At 40.6% G+C, this 22,022-nt stretch overlaps 1 protein-coding gene across 1 annotated transcript in view; it reads right to left on the bottom strand.

Moving 5' to 3' along the window:
- Positions 1 to 22,022, bottom strand: part of TEKT3 (tektin 3) — a 66,858-nt gene that overhangs the window by 21,621 nt on the left and 23,215 nt on the right. The window contains exons 3-5 of the mRNA XM_053696885.1: positions 13,166 to 13,236; positions 3,996 to 4,139; positions 546 to 768 (exon numbers count right to left, since the gene is read on the bottom strand). Coding sequence (XP_053552860.1) covers positions 546 to 768; positions 3,996 to 4,139; positions 13,166 to 13,236 — 438 coding nt within the window. The remainder of the gene's footprint in view (positions 1 to 545; positions 769 to 3,995; positions 4,140 to 13,165; positions 13,237 to 22,022) is intronic.

Genomic DNA, 22,022 nt, shown 5'->3' with positions numbered 1-22,022 from the left:
CTGTGGATATAAATGCACATTTAGACTGGGTGTTAGACTACTGTGGATATAAATGCACATTTAGACTGGGTGTTAGACTACTGTGGATATAAATGCACATTTAGATTGGGTGTTAGACTACTGTGGATATAAATGCACATTTAGATTGGGTGTTAGACTACTGTGGATATAAATGCACATTTAGATTGGGTGTTAGACTACTGTGGATATAAATGCACATTTAGATTGGGTGTTAGACTACTGTGGATATAAATGCACATTTAGATTGGGTGTTAGACTACTGTGGATATAAATGCACATTTAGATTGGGTGTTAGACTACTGTGGATATAAATGCACATTTAGATTGGGTGATAGACTACTGTGGATTTATATTCAGTTTGGTTTCTCTGATGACAGATGTAACACATTTTAGATAAGCAGTCACAAAAGCGCAGTGGGAGGAGCAGTGCACAGTAGAATCTACTAAATCTAAATACATTTATAGCATATATTTTTTCTCATTTAAGATTACGTTTCTATAAGTTACCAGCCTGCTCCTTATACCTTTGCCAGGTGATTCTGCAGTTTGTTCTTGGTGTCCACAGTTTCTGAGATGCGGTTGGTGAACATAACGTTGACTTGGTTGAAATGGTTCCACATTTCATTGGAGGTGACACTGAGCAGATTCTCTACATCCTCCCGGAGCTTGGCGGACTGTGCTCGCTCACTCTGCGACCGCAGGATGTTATCATCGCTGAACTTGGCCCACGACTCAGGCACTGAGATTCTGGAAGAATATAAAAAATATACACTGAGAACAAGATTTGCAGCAAATAAATTGTTAGAAAGTAATCTATATTTTGCTATAAATTTGTGTCCCCACCCTCTAACGTAGGGTGCATACACCGGTATGTATGGCAGCCAGTCATGTGCAGGCTGTGTGCATGTGTGTACTAGTCTATGCAAACCGATTGGCTGCTACATATATACTGGTCGGTGCATACTGGCATTTCATTTGCAATGAACACTGAGGTCCTGCTATAAAGGATGCACGTACACTAAAAACATACCTAAAAAAGTTGATGCAAAAATCCCTTAAAGGGACATTTAACAAAACATAAATGCTAGACAGGGTGATGTATTCAAAACAACATATTGGGGCCTATCTATCAAGCTCTGTATGGCGCTTGAGGGCCTGAAGGCTCGCCAGAAAAACACCAGTTATGAAGCCGCGGTCTAAAGACTGCTGCTCCATAACCTGTCCAGCTGCTCTGAGGAGGCGGATAGACATTGCCGAAATTCAACCCGATCGAATACGATCGGGTTGATTGACACCCCCTGCTAGCGGCCGATTGGCCGCGAATCTGCAGGGGGCAGCGTTGTACCAGCAGTTCACAAGAGCTGCTGGTGCAATGCTGAATGAAGAGAGCGTATTGCTCTCCGCATTCAGCGATGTCTGTCGGACCTGATCCGCTGATCGGATCATGTCGGACAGACACATAATAAATAGGCCCCTTAGCCTGAAATTATATTAATTGTTTAAATATTTTTTTAAATGTGCATAAGTGCTATATAAGTATCCATAAAACAATTGGTGTGACCATGTTATAACCTAGGTTTCATTCTCTGCTGAGGCCAATAAGATACAGTTATAAAGGGGCCACTGGAGAGTACAACCAATGACTTTAAGGCATATAGCAATGTTATGTTTGGAGTCTGCATTCTCAGTTTTCACAGGATTTGGAAAGCCCACACAATTAAATCACAGAAAAATGGGCTAAAATAAATAATTAAATTATATTTTTTTACTAGATTTCAAGGGACATAATACTCATATTCTAAATCACCTGAAACTGATGCAGTATGACTGTAAAAAGCTGACAAGAAAATATCACCTGAACATCTCTATGTAAAAAAGGAAGATATTTTACCTCACAATCTCCTCAGCTCAGCAGAGTAAGTTCTGTGTAAAAAGTTATACTCAGCTGCTCCCAGCTGCAGGTAAAAAAATGAAGAAATGAACAGCAGCCAATCAGCATCAACAGTGCTGAGGTCATGAACTCTTTTACTGAGATCTCATGAACGCATGAGGCACACTCCCTTGCCTGTCCCGGGACAGACATACTGATTAGCTGCTTAGAAATCCTTTACAATGAGGTGTGAATACTTATGACATTTTGAGGTCAAATATCTTTCTTTTTTACATAGAGATGTTCAGGTGATATTTTCTAGTCAGCTTTTTACAGCTATACTGCATCACTTTCAAGTGTTTAAACATTTGGGTATCATGGCCCTTAAATTAAACATTTTCTATTAATATCTCATTTTAAATTTCCCTTTCAATAATCAATCTAAAATTTTTCATATTTTGAACAAAATAATTGATAAAATAAGCTAGAAAATGTACAATTTAAATGAAAATGTTCTAGCGCGCATATAAAAAAAGCAGCTTTTAGACATGTTGCAAATAAGTGAAAAATGTTAAGTAATAGCTGTTTTAGTTTTCTTGATGCTTTTATTTCACATAAATGTCTAAATGAGTTTATTTGTTATACAAGCTTCAGCCACTGGGTGATATTTCCTGTAAGCTTTCAGCAACTTCCCAGATAGTCATTAATTAGTAGTAGGTTATTTAGCTATGGGTAACTAGCAGACGGGTTCTTATTTTACACTCATGAACCTATATGGCAGCTTTGTTCTATTTTGTTTGTTACACTTACAAAGTGTAAGTTTTTTCCCCGCTGTGTATTTATCACATTAAAGGGACATAAAATCCAAAATTTTACTTTCATGATTCAGATGAAATATATATATACTGTATACATACAGAGAGAAGTGCACTCACAGGAACGAACAACTGGCTCAATACCATTGTTAGCCTGTTCTATGTATATATATATATGTGTATGTGCGTGTGTGTGTGTGTATATATATATATATGTGTGTGTGTATATATATATATATATATATATATATATATATATATGTGTATGTGCGTGTGTGTATATATATATATATATATATATATATATATACAGTATTAGATTTCACAAACATTAAACACTTTTACGCGCATAAACTAATAGTTAATTTCCCCCTTTTTCTCATTTTGCAGACACATTTCCAGTATATTAGTTTTCACAAGTCACTAGAGATCCCATATGCAGGTTTCACCCTAAGTTCTTTTGATTTCTTTCCTAGTTTTCTTACCCTCCTCTTTCTCATGGTTTTAATATCTTCTTTGCCTCCTGCAGAGATACGTATTTAACTGTTTTTCCCCCCAAAATCATGTGTAAGAATTGTATTGAATTTAGTTTCATCATAATGTGTTAAGTTTGATTTTACGTTGTATTATTTTCCTTCCTTACTAATACAAATCATTTTTAAAAATGAAGGGGAGACTATAGACGAAACTTAACCCCCTTTGGTAATTCAAGCACAATAAAATCTGCTATGTACTTATGTAGTGGATATGAATATGGTGACCTGACCCTGCAACATGCTAATCAGTAATTGCTTGAGCAGTGCAGGACTTCATTTATATTCGTCTCTAGTTTGCAGTAGAGGTAATACGATAAGCATACTCAAGGGGTATGTCTCTGGACTAAAAACTAAGACATTTTTGCTAAGAAATTATAGTTTTAAATGTTTATTTTGTATTAAGATCATTTGCAGTGTAGTCTTTGGTTGCTGTTATACACTATGCATATACAATTATACATTTAAAGGGACATTGTAATGTGAAAATGACATGCTCTAATTTGTAGGCGAATCTAATTCATTAGTAAGCGGCAGCAGCAAATCACCAACTGTGTAGAACTGCAAGATACTGAGTGGGTCTGTTTAACCCCTTCCTGAGTTCCAGTGTACGTCGTGCAAAAACAGCACGCTTTACCAAATTAGATCATGTCATTTTTGTCCCTTGAAGTTTACAAACACAGACAAGTTGCACAAAAACCTGCTGCCCTGTGTGGAGAGTTTCTGGCTTAACAATATATTTAATGTTGTATTTACGTGGCATCGATTCGCTCCACTCCACGGTAGTAGCCAATGCCATCAGAGGAGTTCCTCAGGTTGTGACACTTGTCATCGATGCGGTGCGCCGTCTGTTTGTCACCGATGTCCCTCTCCAGCTCATGCTGAGCAGCGCGATTATTGCTGTATTAATAAATAAAGCCATGAAAATTACCCAGTCTAGAAAAATTATCTATCAGGTCTGTCTTTTAACCCCATGCAACCTTCTCTGGCAGAGAAGAGGTTAAAGAGATCTACAAAGGCTACAGCCTGTTCATACATAGTAACTGCTAACAAGCAATATCGGGTTTATCGCATATCTTTATGCGCATCAGAAGTAGCGAGCTATTATGAGTTGAAAGTAAATACGTTCATTTGAACGCAATTTAATTTAACCCTTGTCGGGATATGGCAACCTCAGAGCTCTAAACACATAAAAATTACATTTAAAATTACAATAACACTCATATTAACTCTATCTAATAAAGACGATTAATAAAATAAATTGCATTAAAAAGTTACATGGGCTCAAAGATATGAGGTCTCAGGTGTTAAAAGAAAAAAAGTCAGGCAAAGGGCTTTAACATAGCGATACATACATATACATGTCTAAATATGTATGTACTGTATATATATATATGTGTGTGTTTATATGTGTATAGATATGTATTTTTATGTGTATACAGTGGGGAAAAAAAGTATTTAGTCAGCCACCAATTGTGCAAGTTGATTTGGAAAGAATTTATTTGCAAATTATGGTGGAAAATAAGTATTTGGTCACCTACAAACAAGCAAGATTTCTGGCTCTCACAGACCTGTATCTTCTTCTTTAAGAGGCTCCTCTGTCCTCCACTCATTACCTGTATTAATGGCACCTATTTGAACTTGTTATCAGTATAAAAGACACCTGTCCACAACCTCAAACAGTCACACTCCAAACTCCACTATGGTGAAGACCAAAGAGCTGTCGAAGGACACCAGAAACAAAATTGTAGACCTGAACCAGGCTGGGAAGACTGAATCTGCAATAGGCAAGCAGCTTGGTGTGAAGAAATCAACTGTTGGAGCAATAATTAGAAAATGGAAGACATACAAGAACACTGATAATCTCCCTCGATCTGGGGCTCCACGCAAGATCTCACCCTGTGGGGTCAAAATGATCACAAGAACGGTGAGCAAACATCCCAGAACCACACAGGGGGGCCTAGTGAATGACCTGCAGAGAGCTGGGACCAACGTAACAAAGGCTACCATCAGTAACACACTACGCTGCCAGGGACTCAGATCCTGCAGTGCCAGACGTGTCCCCCTGCTTAAGCCAGTACATGTCCGGGCCCGTCTGAAGTATGCTAGAGAGCATTTGGATGATCAAGAAGCAGATTGGGAGAATGTCATATGGTCAGATGAAACCAAAGTAGAACTGTTTGGTAGAAACACAACTTGTGTTTGGAGGAGAGAGAACACCATACCTACTGTGAAGCATGGGGGTGGCAACATCATGCTTTGGGGCTGTTTCTCTGCAAAGGGAACAGGACGACTGATCCGTGTACATGAAAGAATGAATGGGGCCATGTATTGTGAGATTTTGAGTGCAAACCTCCTTCCATCAGCAAGGGCATTGAAGATGAAACATGGCTGGGTCTTTCAGCATGACAATGATCCCAAACACACCGCCCGGCAACGGAGGAGTGGCTTCGTAAGAAGCATTTCAAGGTCCTGGAGTGGCCTAGCCAGTCTCCAGATCTCAACCCCATAGAAAACCTTTGGAGGGAGTTGAAAGTCCGTGTTGCCCATCGACAGCCCCAAAACATCACTGCTCTAGAGGAGATCTGCATGCAGGAATGGGCCAACATACCAGCAACATTGTGTGACAACCTTGTGAAGACTTACAGAAAACGTTTGACCTCTGTTATTGCCAACAAAGGATATATAACAAAGTATTGAGATGAACTTTTGATATTGACCAAATACTTATTTTCCACCATAATTTGCAAATAAATTCTTTCCAATTTAGACAATGTGATTGTATGAATTTGTTTCCACATTTTGTCTCTCATAGTTGAGGTATACCTATGATGAAAATTACAGGCCTCTCTCATCTTCTTAAGTGGGAGAACTTGCACAATTGGTGGCTGACTAAATACTTTTTTTCCCCACTGTATATGTATTTCAAACATATATACACACATAAATACATATGTATACATATATAGATATATATACAGTATATGGCTAAAGTCACATATTGGGTAATCCTAGGATTTCCCAGGAAAAACGGATATTACCCAAGCGACTGTGGGTAAAGCCCGATCTATGATCAAAAATCTCCTCAGACTCAAACATATACAGCATGCACTGTAATTCCCCCGTCACTATCTTTTTTGCCTCCGCCTTGCCCCCTTGTAAATCTCATTACCCAATAGTGTAGATTGGGGATTTACAGTTCATCAGGCTTTACACACAGCCGCTTGAGTAATGTCCGTTTTACCCCGGTAAAAAAAAAAAAATATATATATATATATATATATATATATATAAGTGCATTGGAGTGTTTTGCAATCAAGTAGATAAAACATGTATAATCATATTTATGCAACATTCATATTTAATAAAGTGTTTAACTATGTATTTAATGTAAATATTTCACATTCCAATGTTCTTCACATAGGGGAATATGTTCTAAGTATTTTTAAATAGATATTCCTATATATCTGTATATATTTATAACTATATATAATCATTTATATATATAGGTATATATTTTACCAAAATAACATCATATATATGTGTGTGTATTTATGAATAAATAGAACATATTCTTCTATGTGAAGAACATTGGAATGTGAAACATTCATATGTCATTTCAGGTTAGCGCACTTGAGAAAATGCACTAGTGTGGTCGCGATATTCAAAGTCTGTTTTTTTGAGCGCTTTGGGTTAGAGTGTGAGCAAAAAGATTTTACTTTCAATTTATAATATGCGCGTAACCCAATACGCATGCGCGAGAGGGAATGCTAACTACCACTCTCCTCAAAATCTAGCCCACAATGCGCAAAAAAAAAAATGCTTACCTGATCATCTAATTACTATTGGGAAAATCACTCCTGCCCAGCAGGAGGTCGGCAAAGAGCACCACAGTAAAGTTGTTAAATATCACCTCCCTTCCCTCCAACCCCAGTCATTCGACCGAAGCAAAGGAGAGAAAGGAAGCAACAAGGTGCAGAGGTGCGTAGACGTGTAGACGCGTTCAAAGAGAATTTGTGAGGCTTTATATCTATCTAGGATAATACGTTTGGGTGAGTCGATTACCGATAGAACCCAATCTGTATATGCATTTGGTAGATTGTTTTTTCTTTTCCATTATAGGTTTTATCAATATCCGGATCTCAAGCGCTTTTGACTTTAGGATTTAATATAACGGGATATCATCACATAAGGAACCACGCTTTTTCATTGGAACTTTATCATCTCATATGGATCTGATTGGGACTTTTAAATAGATAACGTAGCAATAAGGAATCTATAGTGTGCCGGCACATATCATTATTTTAGCACAGTTGCTTTATTGTCTATTGTCTCTTATTCATAACCCTGGTTTATCTTGTACTTGATTCATTGTACTTCACTTATTTATTTTGTACTTTATTTATTGTACTTTATTTATCAAATTGATTCATTCTTGGACACTATTGACACTTAACACTGGCCTACCTATATTATATATTATATATTGGTGGTATTATTCTCAATATCACTTATGTATCAATTTATTTATTGAAATAGCTTGAGCTATTTGCACTATTTTACACCACCACACTAATATCTATTGGTGTAGATTATTTTTATTTATTATTTTGTAAAATACACAGCGTTTTTTCATTTCTTTTAAGTTCACTGGATACGGTCCCAATTGGTATATGTCCTATTTTGGACTACATTTATTTCCGTTGTTAGTGTGTCATTTTGAAATAGCTTGATCTCTTTGTAATACCAGCTTAGGTTACTTATTGCCATTAACTGATGGTATTTATTTGATTTTAATTGTTTGATTTTCCATTGGCCTGTATTTAAGTATATTAATTATTCTATTTTAAAATAAAATGGGAGAAAGGAAGGCGCCAATAGGGTAATAACGCTAATACCCAGAAGAAATATGGGGAGGGTGAGAAATAATACTCACAAACAAAGCGGCACTGTGGCGTGCCTGAAAAAGCAGACCGGGACCTCAACGTTGCCCGGAAGACAAACAGAGGCAGCAGCTGATCCTCGAGCCGGACCGTGTTCCGTATGGCCAATCAGGATCTCAGAGAAGTGACACACCTTCCTCTTTGTGTGGTGATGCCTGATGAAACGGCCCATGCTAGGGCTGAGAAAAGCATTGCATTATATGTAACCATTGCTTGTTACTGTTTTTAATTTTGCTTTTAATAAACTAACTTGTTTTATACAAGCTCTGGTTCGTCACCTTCTTGAGCAGTTTATACCACTGCAACTGACTTCTATTCACACCAAGTGTGGCAGGATCCCCCTGTACTGTTCAATCTACGCCTGGAGAGGGTTAGCTGGTACACCCTAAGTTACCAGCCTGCTTCTACCAGTACATAAATGTACTTGGGCCACATACTGTGCAAGTGCTAGTAAACCGGGGTTTTAAACACTTTTTACCGCTACCTGATTAATTTCCCCTGCAAGTGTACAGATTCCCGGCACACAAAGAGGAAGGTATGTCACTTCTCTGAGATCCTGATTGGCCATACGGAACACGGTCCGGCTCGAGGATCAGCTGCTGCCTCTGTTTGTCTTCCGGGCGACGTTGAGGTCCCGGTCTGCTTTTTCAGGCACGCCACAGTGCCGCTTTGTTTGTGAGTATTATTTCTCACCCTCCCCATATTTCATCTGGGTATTAGCGTTATTACCCTATTGGCGCCTTCCTTTCTCCCATTTTAGATTCCTTCACCGTCGACACACGTAACGGAAGAGCTGCCTATCATTGGACGATTTGGACAGACCCCTACCATCATTGTCCTGGGCGCACCTCCGTTAAGAATTGGTTTTCTCTGACTTTCTATTTTAAAATAAATCACTTTACATTCATTTGGTCTCTCGATGATACATTGTAGATCTATAGTCAGTTGTCAGATTGATGCTAGATAATTATATTTAGTTGACCTGTGCAATACTTTAGCTTTTTGCGTTCCTATATTTATATTTTTTGTAATCTCTTTATATTGATTTTGTTAGGAAATTCTCTATAGTGAGCTTGTATTCCACCTAGGCGCCGGTAATTATATATTCCATATCAATAGAACAGACTCAGACCGATTCCATGTTCCCTGAGCCCTTAGAGAGCCCCAGACTGCTCCCCAACCGAGTAGGCTGGCGTCTGTTGTCACAATCACCCAAGAGGGTCTGCGGAAGCAGGTTTCCTGGGAGAGGTGATCCCGAGACAACCACCAAAGAAGAGAATCCCTTGTTTCCCTTTCTAGCTGTAATCGCGGAGACAGATCTGCATAATCTCCGTTCCACTGTCTGAGCATACTTAACTGCAGAGGTCTGAGGTGGAAACGGGCAAATGGGATGATGCACATTGCCGCTACCATAAGACCGATTACCTCCATGCACTGAGCAAATGATGGCCGAGGAGAGGACTGAAGCGCTAGGCAAGAATCAAAAATCTTTGATTTCCTGACTTCTGTCAGAAAAATCTTCATTGATAAGGAATCTATTATGATTCCCAAGAAAATTACCCTTGTAGTTGGAATTAAGGAACTCTTTTCCAAATTCACCTTACATCCGTGAGATCGCAGGAAGGATAACAAGATTTCCGTGTGGGATTTTGCTTGTTGAAAGGATGGCGCCTGAACCAGAATGTCGTCCAGATAAGGCACCACTGCAATGCCCCGCAATCTGATCACTGCCAACAGGGATCCTAGAATCTTTGAAAAAATTCTGGGAGCTGTGGCTAGCCTGAATGGAAGAGTCACAAACTGGAAGAATTTGTCTAGAAACGAGAACCTTAGAAACTTGTGATGGTCCCTGTGGATAGGAACATGCAGGTAAGCGTCCTTTAAATCTACCGTTGTCATAAATTGACCCTCTTGAACCAAGGGAAGAATGGAATGAATAGTTTCCATCTTGAAGGATGGTACTTTCAGGAATTTATTTAGACTTTTGAGATCTAAAATTGGTCTGAAGGTTCCCTCTTTTTTGGGAACCACAAACAGATTGGAGTACAACCCCAGACCCTGTTCTTGTATAGGGACAGGAACTATCACTCCCAAGTCGGAAAGGTCCGAACACAGTGTAAGAACACCTCTCTTTTTATCTGGTCTACAGATAATCTTGAAAACAGAAACCTGCCCCTGGGAAGAAAGTCTTTGAACTCTAGTTTGTATCCCTGGGACACGATTTTCACCACCCAGGGATCTTGCACATCCCATACCAAGCCTGAGTGAAGAAGGAAAGTCTGCCCCCTATAAGTTCCAGCCCCGGATCGGGGACAGGCCCTTCATGCTGTTTTTGATTGAATAGCAGGCTTTTTGGATTGTTTTCCCTTGTTCCAAGACTGGTTGGGCCTCCAGGAAGGCTTGGACTGATCCTGCTTGGAAGAGGGAGAGGAAAGCTTTCCCTTGAAATGTCGAAAGAAACGAAAATTACTCTGACGTCCCTTCTGCTTATTTCTCTTATCCTGAGGGAGGAAATGGCCCTTTCCTCCCATAATATCAGAAATTATTTCCGTCAAACCCGGCCCAAACAAGGTCTTTCCCTTGTAAGGAATCGCCAAAAGTTTAGACTTAGATAACACATCTGCAGACCAAGATTTTAACCATAAAGCTCTGCGGGCCAGTATGGCAAAACCGGAAATCTTTGCTCCCAGTTTAATAACCTGTAGGAAAGCATCCGTGATAAAGGAGTTGGCCAACTTAAGGGCCTTGATCCTATCCTGGATTTCTTCAAGGGGAGTGTCTGTCCGAATAGAATCAGACAAAGCATCAAACCAGTATGCTGCCACACTAGTGACAGTAGCAATACAAACCGCAGGTTGCCATTGTAAACCCTGGTGTACATACATTTTCTTGAGTAACCCCTCTGACTTCTTATCCATAGGATCCTTAAAGGAACAACTATCCTCTATGGGAATAGTTGTTCTCTTGGCTAGCGTGGAAATTGCCCCTTCCACTTTGGGTACCGTCTGCCAAGACTCCTTGATAGAGTCTGCTATAGGAAACATCTTTTTAAATATAGGGGATGGAGAAAAAGGAATAACTGGTCTCTCCCATTCCTTGGCAATAATTTCTGTAGCCCTATCTGGTACAGCAAATAACTCCACCATGTCAAAATACTTGTTTAGTTTACTAGACTTCTTAGGATTGACTACGACGGTAGTGTCGGAGTCGTCCAGGGTAGCTAAAACCTCCTTAAAGGGATACTAAACACAATTTATTTATTCAGATAGAGCATGAGATTTTAAGCAACTTTCTAATTTACTCCTATTATCAATTTTTCTTTGTTCTCATGCTATCTTGATTTGAAAAAGCAGTACTGTAAGCTTTAGAGACAGCCCATTTTTTGTTCAGCACCTGGGTAGTACTTGCTGATATGTGGCTAAATATAGCAAACCAATTAGCAAGCACTACCCAGGTGCTGAACTAAAAATGGGCCGGCTCCTAACCTTTCATTACTGCTTTTTCAAATCAAGATAACATGAGAACAAAGACAAATTGATAATAGGAGTAAATTATAAAGTTGCTTAAAATTGCATGCTTTATCTGAATCATGAAAGAAAAAAATTGGGTTTAGTATCCCTTTAAGTAGCAAACGGAGGTGTTCGAGCTTAAACCTGAAAGAAACATCTTCAGTATCAGCTAAAGGTATTACATTGTCTGAGTCTGAGATTTCACCCTCAGATGCTACCGATGTATCTTCCTCTTCAGGTTTCTGGGAAGGAACATTCGGAATAGCCACTACTGTCCCCAAAAAAAATAATTGTTACTGTTTCTTTAAATTTTAAAACCAAAAAAATAACTGCTTTATTTTTCTGTTATTTAACATAACAAAGTGGCCCCAAAAAAACACTCCAGACAACTATACACCTCAGCTTAGCCTTGCTGAGGTGCTTACCTGCCTGCCTGCTAATGGAGTGTACTACTCTTTAGATAATCCGGACTCAACTCTTTACAAATTACGGTCCGGTAACCGCACTGCTGATAAATCTGTGACACAGCTGTTTTCAACACTACGGAACACAGGAAGTGAGACAGGTAGCTAACTCCGCCAATCGTGGGCGTAACCACATGAAACTCCCGATCGGCTAAATGTATTACCACAGCCGTCGGAAGTAAAGTAAAAAACACACCACCATGACTGAGCCAAGAGTCTCCTCGTCCCCAGTGCCTGCTACTGCTGCCCTTAATAACCATTCCCCTAGCATAGGCGAATGTACTTGTCCCATATGTATATTAAATTGCTATCTATTTTCTCTGCAGCGTGTCCCAGAAAAAAATAAAGTTAGCACTTACCTTAAGACTTCTGCCAAGCAGCACGCAGCTCACTAGGTTTGAGAGGCCAGTTTCCTCACATGGACCTGTGGATAGAAAACAAAGACTGAATAATCTTACTCAGTCTTGCACGGTTAGGGCAGCATAAATACATACGAGGCGCAGTGAGGATTGTACCCCACAAGTTCCCATTGCTTGAAAGCCACCACTGCTCTACTGAAGAGACTGATATGTACTACGACTACACCCTAGGACAAAGCAGAACAAGCTTGCACTGCTTAAAAAATAATAAAATCTTGCTTGAAGAATCTTTTTTCCTAACACCTAACTTTACCACTTCCTTGCTCTAACGTAGGCAAAGAGAATGACTGGTGTTGGAGGGAAGGAAGGTGATATTTAACAGCTTTGCTGTGGTGCTCTTTGCCGCCTCCTGCTGGGCAGGAGTGATATTCCCAATAGTAATTAGATGATCCGTGGACTCACCGTGTCATTAGAAATAAATATTATTTGTGTAATTTGAAAACTGCAGGAGATTTACAGATGCCAGCTGACCAGATTATAAACAACTGTATAGAAGAATGTCAGCAACCCGGAGAAGAGAAAAGCAGCAAATCGTTCTGTGAGTAGAAAGTATTTTGCCCCTATTTAGATGCACAAAAACATAAAACTTACGTGAGTTGAGCAACGGTTTTCTCCAGTTGCCGCCTCATTCGTTCTTGGCAAGATTTGATGCTATCCACCTCCTGACAAAACAAGAAGAAACATTATCTCAGTTGTACTGTTGTAAGTATATATTGTCCTCTAGAGTAAACACCTGTTGTGGTGGGCAAAGGGGTGCTAAAGAATATTTACATGTCCCAGAGCATAAAAGGATAAGTTTAGACCAGAAAATGGGTTTTCCTAAGGATTGTTGCGCTGTCAGCTTTATCGTCCTGGTCACATTGTCACAGATGTTGCTAGTGACATTGTCCCCAAGGTGGGTTACCTCAAGTTAAAACCCTTGGATGCTAGAAAATGCAACACAGAATCACTAACACTAAACCTAAACTAATCCTAATCCTACGCTAACCCCAAGAGCTAACCCGAACACCAGTTCTAACCTTAGCAATAGTACTAACCCTAACAATAGCTCTTAGCAATAGTACTAACCCTAACAATAGCTCTTAGCAACAGTGCTAACCCTAACAACAGCTCTTAGCAATAGTACTAACCCTAACAATAGCTCTGAGCAATAGTACTAACCCTAACAATATCTCTTAGCCATAGTACTAACCCTAACAATATCTCTAAGCCATAGTACTAACCCTAACAATAGCTCTTAGCAAAAGTACTAACCCTAACAATAGCTCTTAGCAATAGTACTAACCCTAACAAAATCTCTTAGGAATAGTACTAACCCTAACAATAGCTATTAGCAATAGAACTAACCCTAACAATAGCTCTTAGCCATAGTACTAACCCTAACAACAGCTCTAAGCCATAATACTAACCCTAACACCAGCTATTAGCCATAGTACTAACCTTAACAATAGCTCTTAGCCATAGTATTAACCTTAACACCAGCTCTTAACCATAGTACTAACCCTAACACCAGCTCTTAGCCATAGTACTAACCTTAACACCAGCTCGTAGCCATAGTAATAACCTTAACACCAACTCTTAGCCATAGTACTAACCCTAACACCAGCTCTTAGCCATAGTACTAACCTTAACACCAGCTCTTAGCCATTAACTTAGCCATAGTACTAACCCTTACACAAGCTCTTAGCCATAGTACTAACCCTTACAATAGCTCTTAGCCAAAGTACTAATCCTACCACCAGCTCTTAGCCATAGTACTAACCCTAACACCAGCTCTTAGCCATAGTACTAACCCTAAAATAGTTCTTAGCAATAGTACTAACCCTAACAATAGCTCTTAGCCATAGTACTAACCCTAACAATAGCTCTTAGCAATTGTACTAACCCTAACAATAGCTCTTAGCCATAGTACTAACCTTAACACCAGCTCTTAGCCATAGTACTAACCCAAACAACAGCTCTTAGCCATAGTACTAACCTTAACACCAGTTCTTAGCCATTACCTTAGCCATAGTACTAACCCTTACACAAGCTCTAAGCCATAGTACTAACCCTTACAATAGGTTTTATTAGGTTTAGTACTATGGCTAAGAACTGGTATTAGGCTTACTATTATGGCTAAGAGCTGGTATTAGTGTTAGTACTATGGCTAAGAGCTGGTGTAAGGGTTAGTACAATGGCTAAGAGCTGGTGTTTGGGTTAGTACTATGGCTAAGAGCTGGTGTTAGGGTTAGTACTATGGCTAAGAGCTAGTGTTAGGGTTAGTACTATGGCTAAGAGCTAGTGTTAGGGTTAGTATTATGGCTAAGAGCTAGTGTTAGGGTTAGTACTATGGCTAAGAGCTAGTGTTAGGGTTAGTACTATGGCTAAGAGCTGGTGTTAGGGTTAGTACTATGGCTAAGAGCTAGTGTTATGGTTAGTACTATGGCTAAGAGCTGGTGATAGGGTTAGTACTATGGCTAAGAGCTGGTGTTAAGTTTAGTACTATGGCTAAGAGCTAGTGTTAGGGTTAGTACTATGGCTAAGAGCTGGTGTTAGGGTTAGTACTATGGCTAAGAGCCAGTGCTAGGGTTAATACTATGGCTAAGAGCTAGTGTTAGGGTTAGTACTATGGCTAAGAGCTGGTGTTAGGGTTAGTACTATGGCTAAGAACTGGTGTTAGGGTTAGTACTATTGCTAAAAGCTGGTGTTAGGGTTAGTACTATTGCTAAAAGCTGGTGTTAGTGTTAGTACTATGGCTGAGAGCTGGTGTTAGGGTTAGTACTATGGTTAAGAGCTGGTGTTAGGTTTAATACTATGGCTAAGAGCTGGTGTTAGGGTTAGTACTATTGCTAAGAGCTGGTGTTAGGGGTAGTACTATGGCTAAGAGTTGGTGTTAGGGTTAGTACTATGGCTAAGAGCTGGTATTAGGGTTAGTACTATGGCTAAGAGCTGGTATTAGGTTTAGTACTATGGCTAAGATCTGGTGTTAGGTTTAATACTATGGCTAAGAGTTGGTGTCAGGGTTAGTACTATGGCTAATAGTTGGTGTCAGGGTTAGTACTATGGCTAAGAGCTGATGTCAGGGTTAGTACTATGGCTAATAGCTGGTGTTAGGGTTAGTACTATGGCTAAGAGTTGGTGTTAGGGTTAGTACTATGTTTAAGAGCTGGTATTAGGTTTAGTACTATGGCTAAGAGCTGGTGTTAGGGTTAGTACTATGGCTAAGAACTGGTGTTAAGGTTAGTACTATTGCTAAAAGCTGGTTATAGGGTTAGCACTATAGCTAAGAGCTGGTGTTAGGGTTAGTACTATGGCTAAGAGCTGATGTTAGGGTTAGTACTATGGCTAAGAGCTAGAGTTAGGGTTAGTACTATGGCTAAGAGCTGGTGTTAGGGTTAGTACTATGGCTAAGAGCGGGTGTTAGGTTTAGTACTATGGCTAAGATCTAGTGTTAGGGTTAGTACTATGGCTAAGAGCTGGTGGTAGGGTTAGTACTATGGCTAAGAGGTAGTGCTAGGGTTAGTACTATGGCTAAGAGCTAGTGTTAGGGTTAGTACTATGGCTAAGAGCTGGTGTTAGGGTTAGTACTATGGCTAAGAGCCAGTGCTAGGGTTAGTACTATGGCTAAGAGCTAGTGTTAGGGTTAGTACTATGGTTAAGAGCTGGTGTTAGGGTTAGTACTATGGCTAAGAACTGGTGTTAGGGTTAGTACTATTGCTAAAAGCTGGTGTTAGTACTATGGCTGAGAGCTGGTGTTAGGGTTAGTACTATGGTTAAGAGCTGGTGTTAGGTTTAATACTATGGCTAAGAGCTGGTGTAAGGGTTAGTACTATTGCTAAGAGCTGGTGTTAGGGGTAGTACTATGGTTAAGAGTTGGTGTTAGGGTTAGTACTATGGCTAAGAGCTGGTATTAGGGTTAGTACTATGGCTAAGAGCTGGTATTAAGTTTAGTACTATGGCTAAGATCTGGTGTTAGGTTTAATACTTTGGCTAAGAGTTGGTGTCAGGGTTAGTACTATGGCTAAGAGTTGGTGTCAGGGTTAGTACTATGGCTAAGAGCTGGTGTTAGGTTTAGTACTATGGCTAAGAGTTGGTGTTAGGGTTAGTACTATGGCTAATAGCTGGTGTTAGGGTTAGTACTATGGCTAAGAACTGGTGTTAAGGTTAGTACTATTGCTAAAAGCTGGTTTTAGGGTTAGCACTATAGCTAAGAGCTGGTGTTAGGGTTAGTACTATGGCTAAGAGCTAGTGTTAGGGTTAGTACTATGGCTAAGAGCTAGAGTTAGGGTTAGTACTATGGCTAAGAGTTGGTGTTAGGGTTAGTACTATGGCTAAGAGCTGGTATTAGGTTTAGTACTATGGCTAAGAGCTGGTGTTAGGGTTAGTACTATGGCTAAGAACTGGTGTTAAGGTTAGTACTATTGCTAAAAGCTGGTTTTAGGGTTAGCACTATAGCTAAGAGCTGGTGTTAGGGTTAGTACTATGGCTAAGAGCTAGTGTTAGGGTTAGTACTATGGCTAAGAGCTAGAGTTAGGGTTAGTACTATGGCTAAGAGCTGGTGTTAGGGTTAGTACTATGGCTAAGAGCGGGTGTTAGGTTTAGTACTATGGCTAAGATCTAGTGTTAGGGTTAGTACTATGGCTAAGAGCTGGTGGTAGGGTTAGTACTATGGCTAAGAGGTAGTGCTAGGGTTAGTACTATGGCTAAGAGCTAGTGTTAGGGTTAGTTATATGGCTAAGAGCTGGTGTTAGGTTTAATACTATGGCTAAGAGCTGGTGTTAGGGTTAGTACTATGGTTAAGAGCTGGTGTTAGCGTTAGTACTATGACTAGGAGCTGGTGTTAGGGTTAGTACTATTGCTAAAAGCTGGTATTAGGGTTAGTACTATTGCTAAAAGCTGGTGTTAGTGTTAGTACTATGGCTGAGAGCTGGTGTTAGGGTTAGTACTATGGCTAAGAGCTGGTGTTAGGTTTAATACTATGGCTAAGAGCTGGTGTTAGGGTTAGTACTATGGCTAAGAACTGGTATTAGGTTTAGTACTATGGCTAAGGTGCTGGTATTAGGGTTAGTACTATGGCTAAGAGCTAGTGTTAGGGTTAGTACGTGGCTAAGATCTGGTGTTAGGTTTACTACTATGGTTAAGAGCTGGTGTTAGGGTTAGTACTATGGCTAAGAGTTATTGTTAGGGTTAGTGCTATGGCTAAGAGCTAGTGTTAGGGTTAGTACTATGGCTAAGAGCTGGTGTTAGGGTTAGTACTATGGCTAAGAGCTGGTATTAGGCTTAGTACTATGGCTAAGGTGCTGGTATTAGGGTTAGTACTATGGCTAAGAGCTAGTGTTAGGGTTAGTACGTGGCTAAGATCTGGTGTTAGGTTTACTACTATGGTTAAGAGCTGGTGTTAGGGTTAGTACTATGGCTAAGAGTTATTGTTAGGGTTAGTGCTATGGCTAAGAGCTAGTGTTAGGGTTAGTACTATGGCTAAGAGCTGGTGTTAGGGTTAGTACTATGGCTAAGAGCTATTGTTAGGGTTAGTACTATGGCTAAGAGCTGGTGTTAGGGTTAGTACTATGGTTAAGAGTTAGTGTTAGGGTTAGTACGTGGCTAAGAGCTGGTGTTAGGGTTAGTACTATGACTAAGAGCTGGTTTTAGGGTTAGTAATAACCCTAACACCAACTCTTAGCCATAGTACTTACCCTAACACCAGCTCTTAACCATAGTACTAACCATAACACCAGCTCTTAGCCATATCACTAACCCTAACACTGGCTCTTAGCCATAGTATTAAACCTAACACCAGCTCTTAGCCATAGTACTAACCATAACACTAGCTCTTAGCCATAGTACTAACCCTAACACCAGTTCTCAGCTATAGTACTAAACCTAACACCAGCTCTTAGTCATAGTACTAACCCTAACACTAGCTCTTAGCCATAGTACTAAACCTAACACCAGCTCTTAGCCATAGTACTAACCCTAATACCAGCTCTTAGCCACAGTACTAACCCTAACACTAGCTCTTAGTCATAGTTCTAAACGTAACACCAGCTCTTAGCCATAGTACTAACCCTAACACCAGCTCTTAGCCATAATACTAACCCTAACATCAGCTCTTAGCCATAGTACTAACCCTAACACCAACTCTTAGCCATAGTACTAACCCTAACACCAGGTCTTAGCCATAGTATTAAACCTAACACCAGCTCTTAGCCATAGTAATAACTCTAACACCAGCTCTTAGCCATAGTACAAAACCTAATACCAACTCTTAGCCATAGTACTAACCATAACACCAGCTCATAGCCATAATACTAATCGTAACACAGGAATGAGAGCCCTGCCTGTCTCATAAGAGATTGCCCTGCCTATCCTAAAACAGAGCCCTACTTATCTTATAAGAGAGAGCCCTGTCTGTCTCATTAGAATGAGAACCCTGTCTGTCTCATGAGAGAGAGCCTTGCCTATCCCAAAACAGAGAGCCCTGCCTCTCAAATGTGAGAGATTCCTGCCTGCCTCATGAAAGAGATAGCCCTGCTTATCACGAAACTGAGAGTTCTTATCCAAGAAGGGACAACAGATTGTACAAGCATAATAATATCAGTGGCAAAATGTGCGCAGGAGAGAGTGGTTTGTTGTACACATGAGCTGTGCATTACTTTATAAATTATGTTTCACACAAAGACTCCCATGGGTGCTTGTGCTCAGATATAAGGAGATACATTCCAGGGGATGAGCACTTGCTCTGTTGGATATGAGAAGTTTTTACGCTAAAATGATTACAAGGTATAGCAACATTGTTATGAGGGCAGGTGGTTCAACAAGTTATATTATTTCCATGATATTTCCATGAAAGAAGGCCGCAACAAATGGAGACTCCCAGAACAATGGCTATCTAATGTTGAACTCCCAGCACTACAAGAGACCGTTAAGGAATTCCTAACACACAATGACATAGGGAATACTGACATAGACATTGTGTGGGCAGCTCTTAAGGCATTTCTTCGGGGACATTTCATTAAAAAAACAGCTCGACTTCGTAAAGAGGGAAATCAGTCTTTGGCGAAGCTCTACGGTGACCTACGCATACTCGAGCAGACTAATAAAACACATCCCAGCCCCCAGATGGCACGCCAAATAGGAATTATTAGAGATGAAATAGCCAAACGAGATTTGATAAGGGTCCAAGAGAACCTACACAAACTCAAACAACTCTATTACTATAAAGGGAATAGAGCAGACAAACTGCTCGCTAACAAACTCCGCAAGCGCACGCAACAAAAGAGAATACCCCACATTGAGACACGTAGAGGAGCAGTACACGCGCCCAAAGACATAGGCGCTGCATTTGCAGCTTACTACTCCTCCCTGTACGACATTGAGGCAACTGAAGGGATGGCTAAAGCCAACCATAGTGATATCCAGGGGTTCTTAAAAGGACTGCCTATCCCCACCCTTTCTGAAGAAGCCAGGACGGAACTAGAACAACAATTTACACTAACAGAGATTAAAATAGCCATAAGCGAACTGACACCTCATAAAGCCCCAGGCCCGGACGGTTTTACGGTAACATTTTACCGTGCACTCAGCCCAATTGTAGCTCCGATACTACTCCGATTGTTTAGTGATGCTGCATCCAGAGGTAGCTTTCTGGCCGAACTCTTGGAGGCCAACATCACAACAATCCCCAAAGAAGGTAAAGATCCCCTACTGTGCTCTAGTTATAGACCCATCTCCCTTATCAATGTTGATGCCAAAATCTACGCTAAAATGCTAGCGAATAGACTGGGAAAGCACCTGCAGATGCTCATACACTTGGATCAAGTGGGCTTTGTCCAGGGCCGACAGGGCACGGATAATACCCGACGCCTCCTAAATATATTCTCGGAGGCTGCGGATATGGACCTCCAAATGCTCACCCTGTCACTAGATGCCGAAAAGGCGTTTGACAGGGTGAGATGGGACTACCTGTTCCAGACCCTTTCGGCGTTCGGAATTCCGGACTCCTTCGTCAAGGCGGTCAAAGCTTTATATTCCACTCCCACAGCAGTTGTTCGGGGACTGGGATTTTGTTCGCCCAAAATAACGATTCGAAATGGGACCAGGCAGGGGTGCCCACTCTCCCCTCTCCTATTTGTCCTTGCGATCGAGCCTCTGGCGCTCGCCATTAGAGAATCTAGAGAGATCCAAGGTGTACAACTACATGATACCCCCCAGAAATTGGCACTCTTTGCAGACGACCTTACAGTCTTTCTCTCAGACCCCATTAATTCTCTACGCCCATTAATGGCCCTATTCCAACAATTTGGGGAAATCTCATATTATAAATTGAATGTGACTAAAACGGAAGCATACTCCATTAATATTCCACAGAATGAGAGTGCCTCTATCCAATCCACCTATTCTTTTAAGTGGTCCTCCAAAGGAATTCGTCACTTGGGAGTTTTTCTGTCCCATGCTAAAGCCACGGTGATAAAAGAGAACTTTGAAAATCTCCTAACAAATATCACTGCAGAGCTTCATTCCAAACGTTACGACGAGATCTCTTGGTTAGGTAGGATAGCAGCTCTTAAAATGATGATTCTTCCTAAACTTACGTATCTGTTCCGGTGCATTCCGCTACCAGTTCCATGCACCTTACTCAGAAAGTTCCAGGCTCTTTTTAACGCCTATACTTGGCATGATAAGAGACCTCGGGTAGCAGCACATATTCTACACATGCCACTGGAGAAGGGAGGCTTGGGCCTTCCCAATGTCAGGAAATATTATGAAGCGGCAATGATAACACATGTTACAGCCTGGGCTAAAGAACTCCCCACGACAAGATGGAGAGAACTAGAACAGGCATCACTGCCAGCATACATTAACTTGGAGGACTTGCTTTGGCTACCTCCACATTGGCAAATTAAAGTACACATTGCAAACAACATCGTGAAGGGCTGCCAAGAGACATGGTTTAAACTAAGACATAATAAACTGATAGCCCCACACCCCTCACCAGTGCACTCCATAAGAGGCCTCTTGATAGGTTTACCCAACGCCCATCTTAACACCTGGACTGACTCAGACATAAATACTTTACAGGATTTTTATAATAATGCCAAGCTACGACCACACCAGGATATGTTAGATTCCCCTACCTTGACCCCCAACCTGAGATTCGATCTATTAAGGTTGCGCACATTAATGAAATCCTGGGGATTTCTAGACGACTCAATGAGAGAATTGACTATGTGGGAGGCAAGATGGATGGCCAATCTTCAACAGTTTAAACCTCTCTCGATACACTACCACTGCCTCATAGAGGAAACAACCTCCCAAAAGACAACGCATATGGATGCCTGGGAGAGAGACTTACAGCTAACATTTACAACTGAGACTTGGCACAAAGCCATTAGCTTAACGAAAAAAGCAACTCACTGCATCACCTTATACGAACTATACTTTAAAGTAATTACCAGATGGCACTTGG

The sequence above is a fragment of the Bombina bombina genome, chromosome 1, assembly GCF_027579735.1.
Source record: "Bombina bombina isolate aBomBom1 chromosome 1, aBomBom1.pri, whole genome shotgun sequence".
Lineage (NCBI taxonomy): Eukaryota > Metazoa > Chordata > Amphibia > Anura > Bombinatoridae > Bombina > Bombina bombina.
The sequence above is the reverse complement of the archived record's forward strand: the minus strand, read 5'-3'. Positions and strand labels throughout refer to the sequence as shown.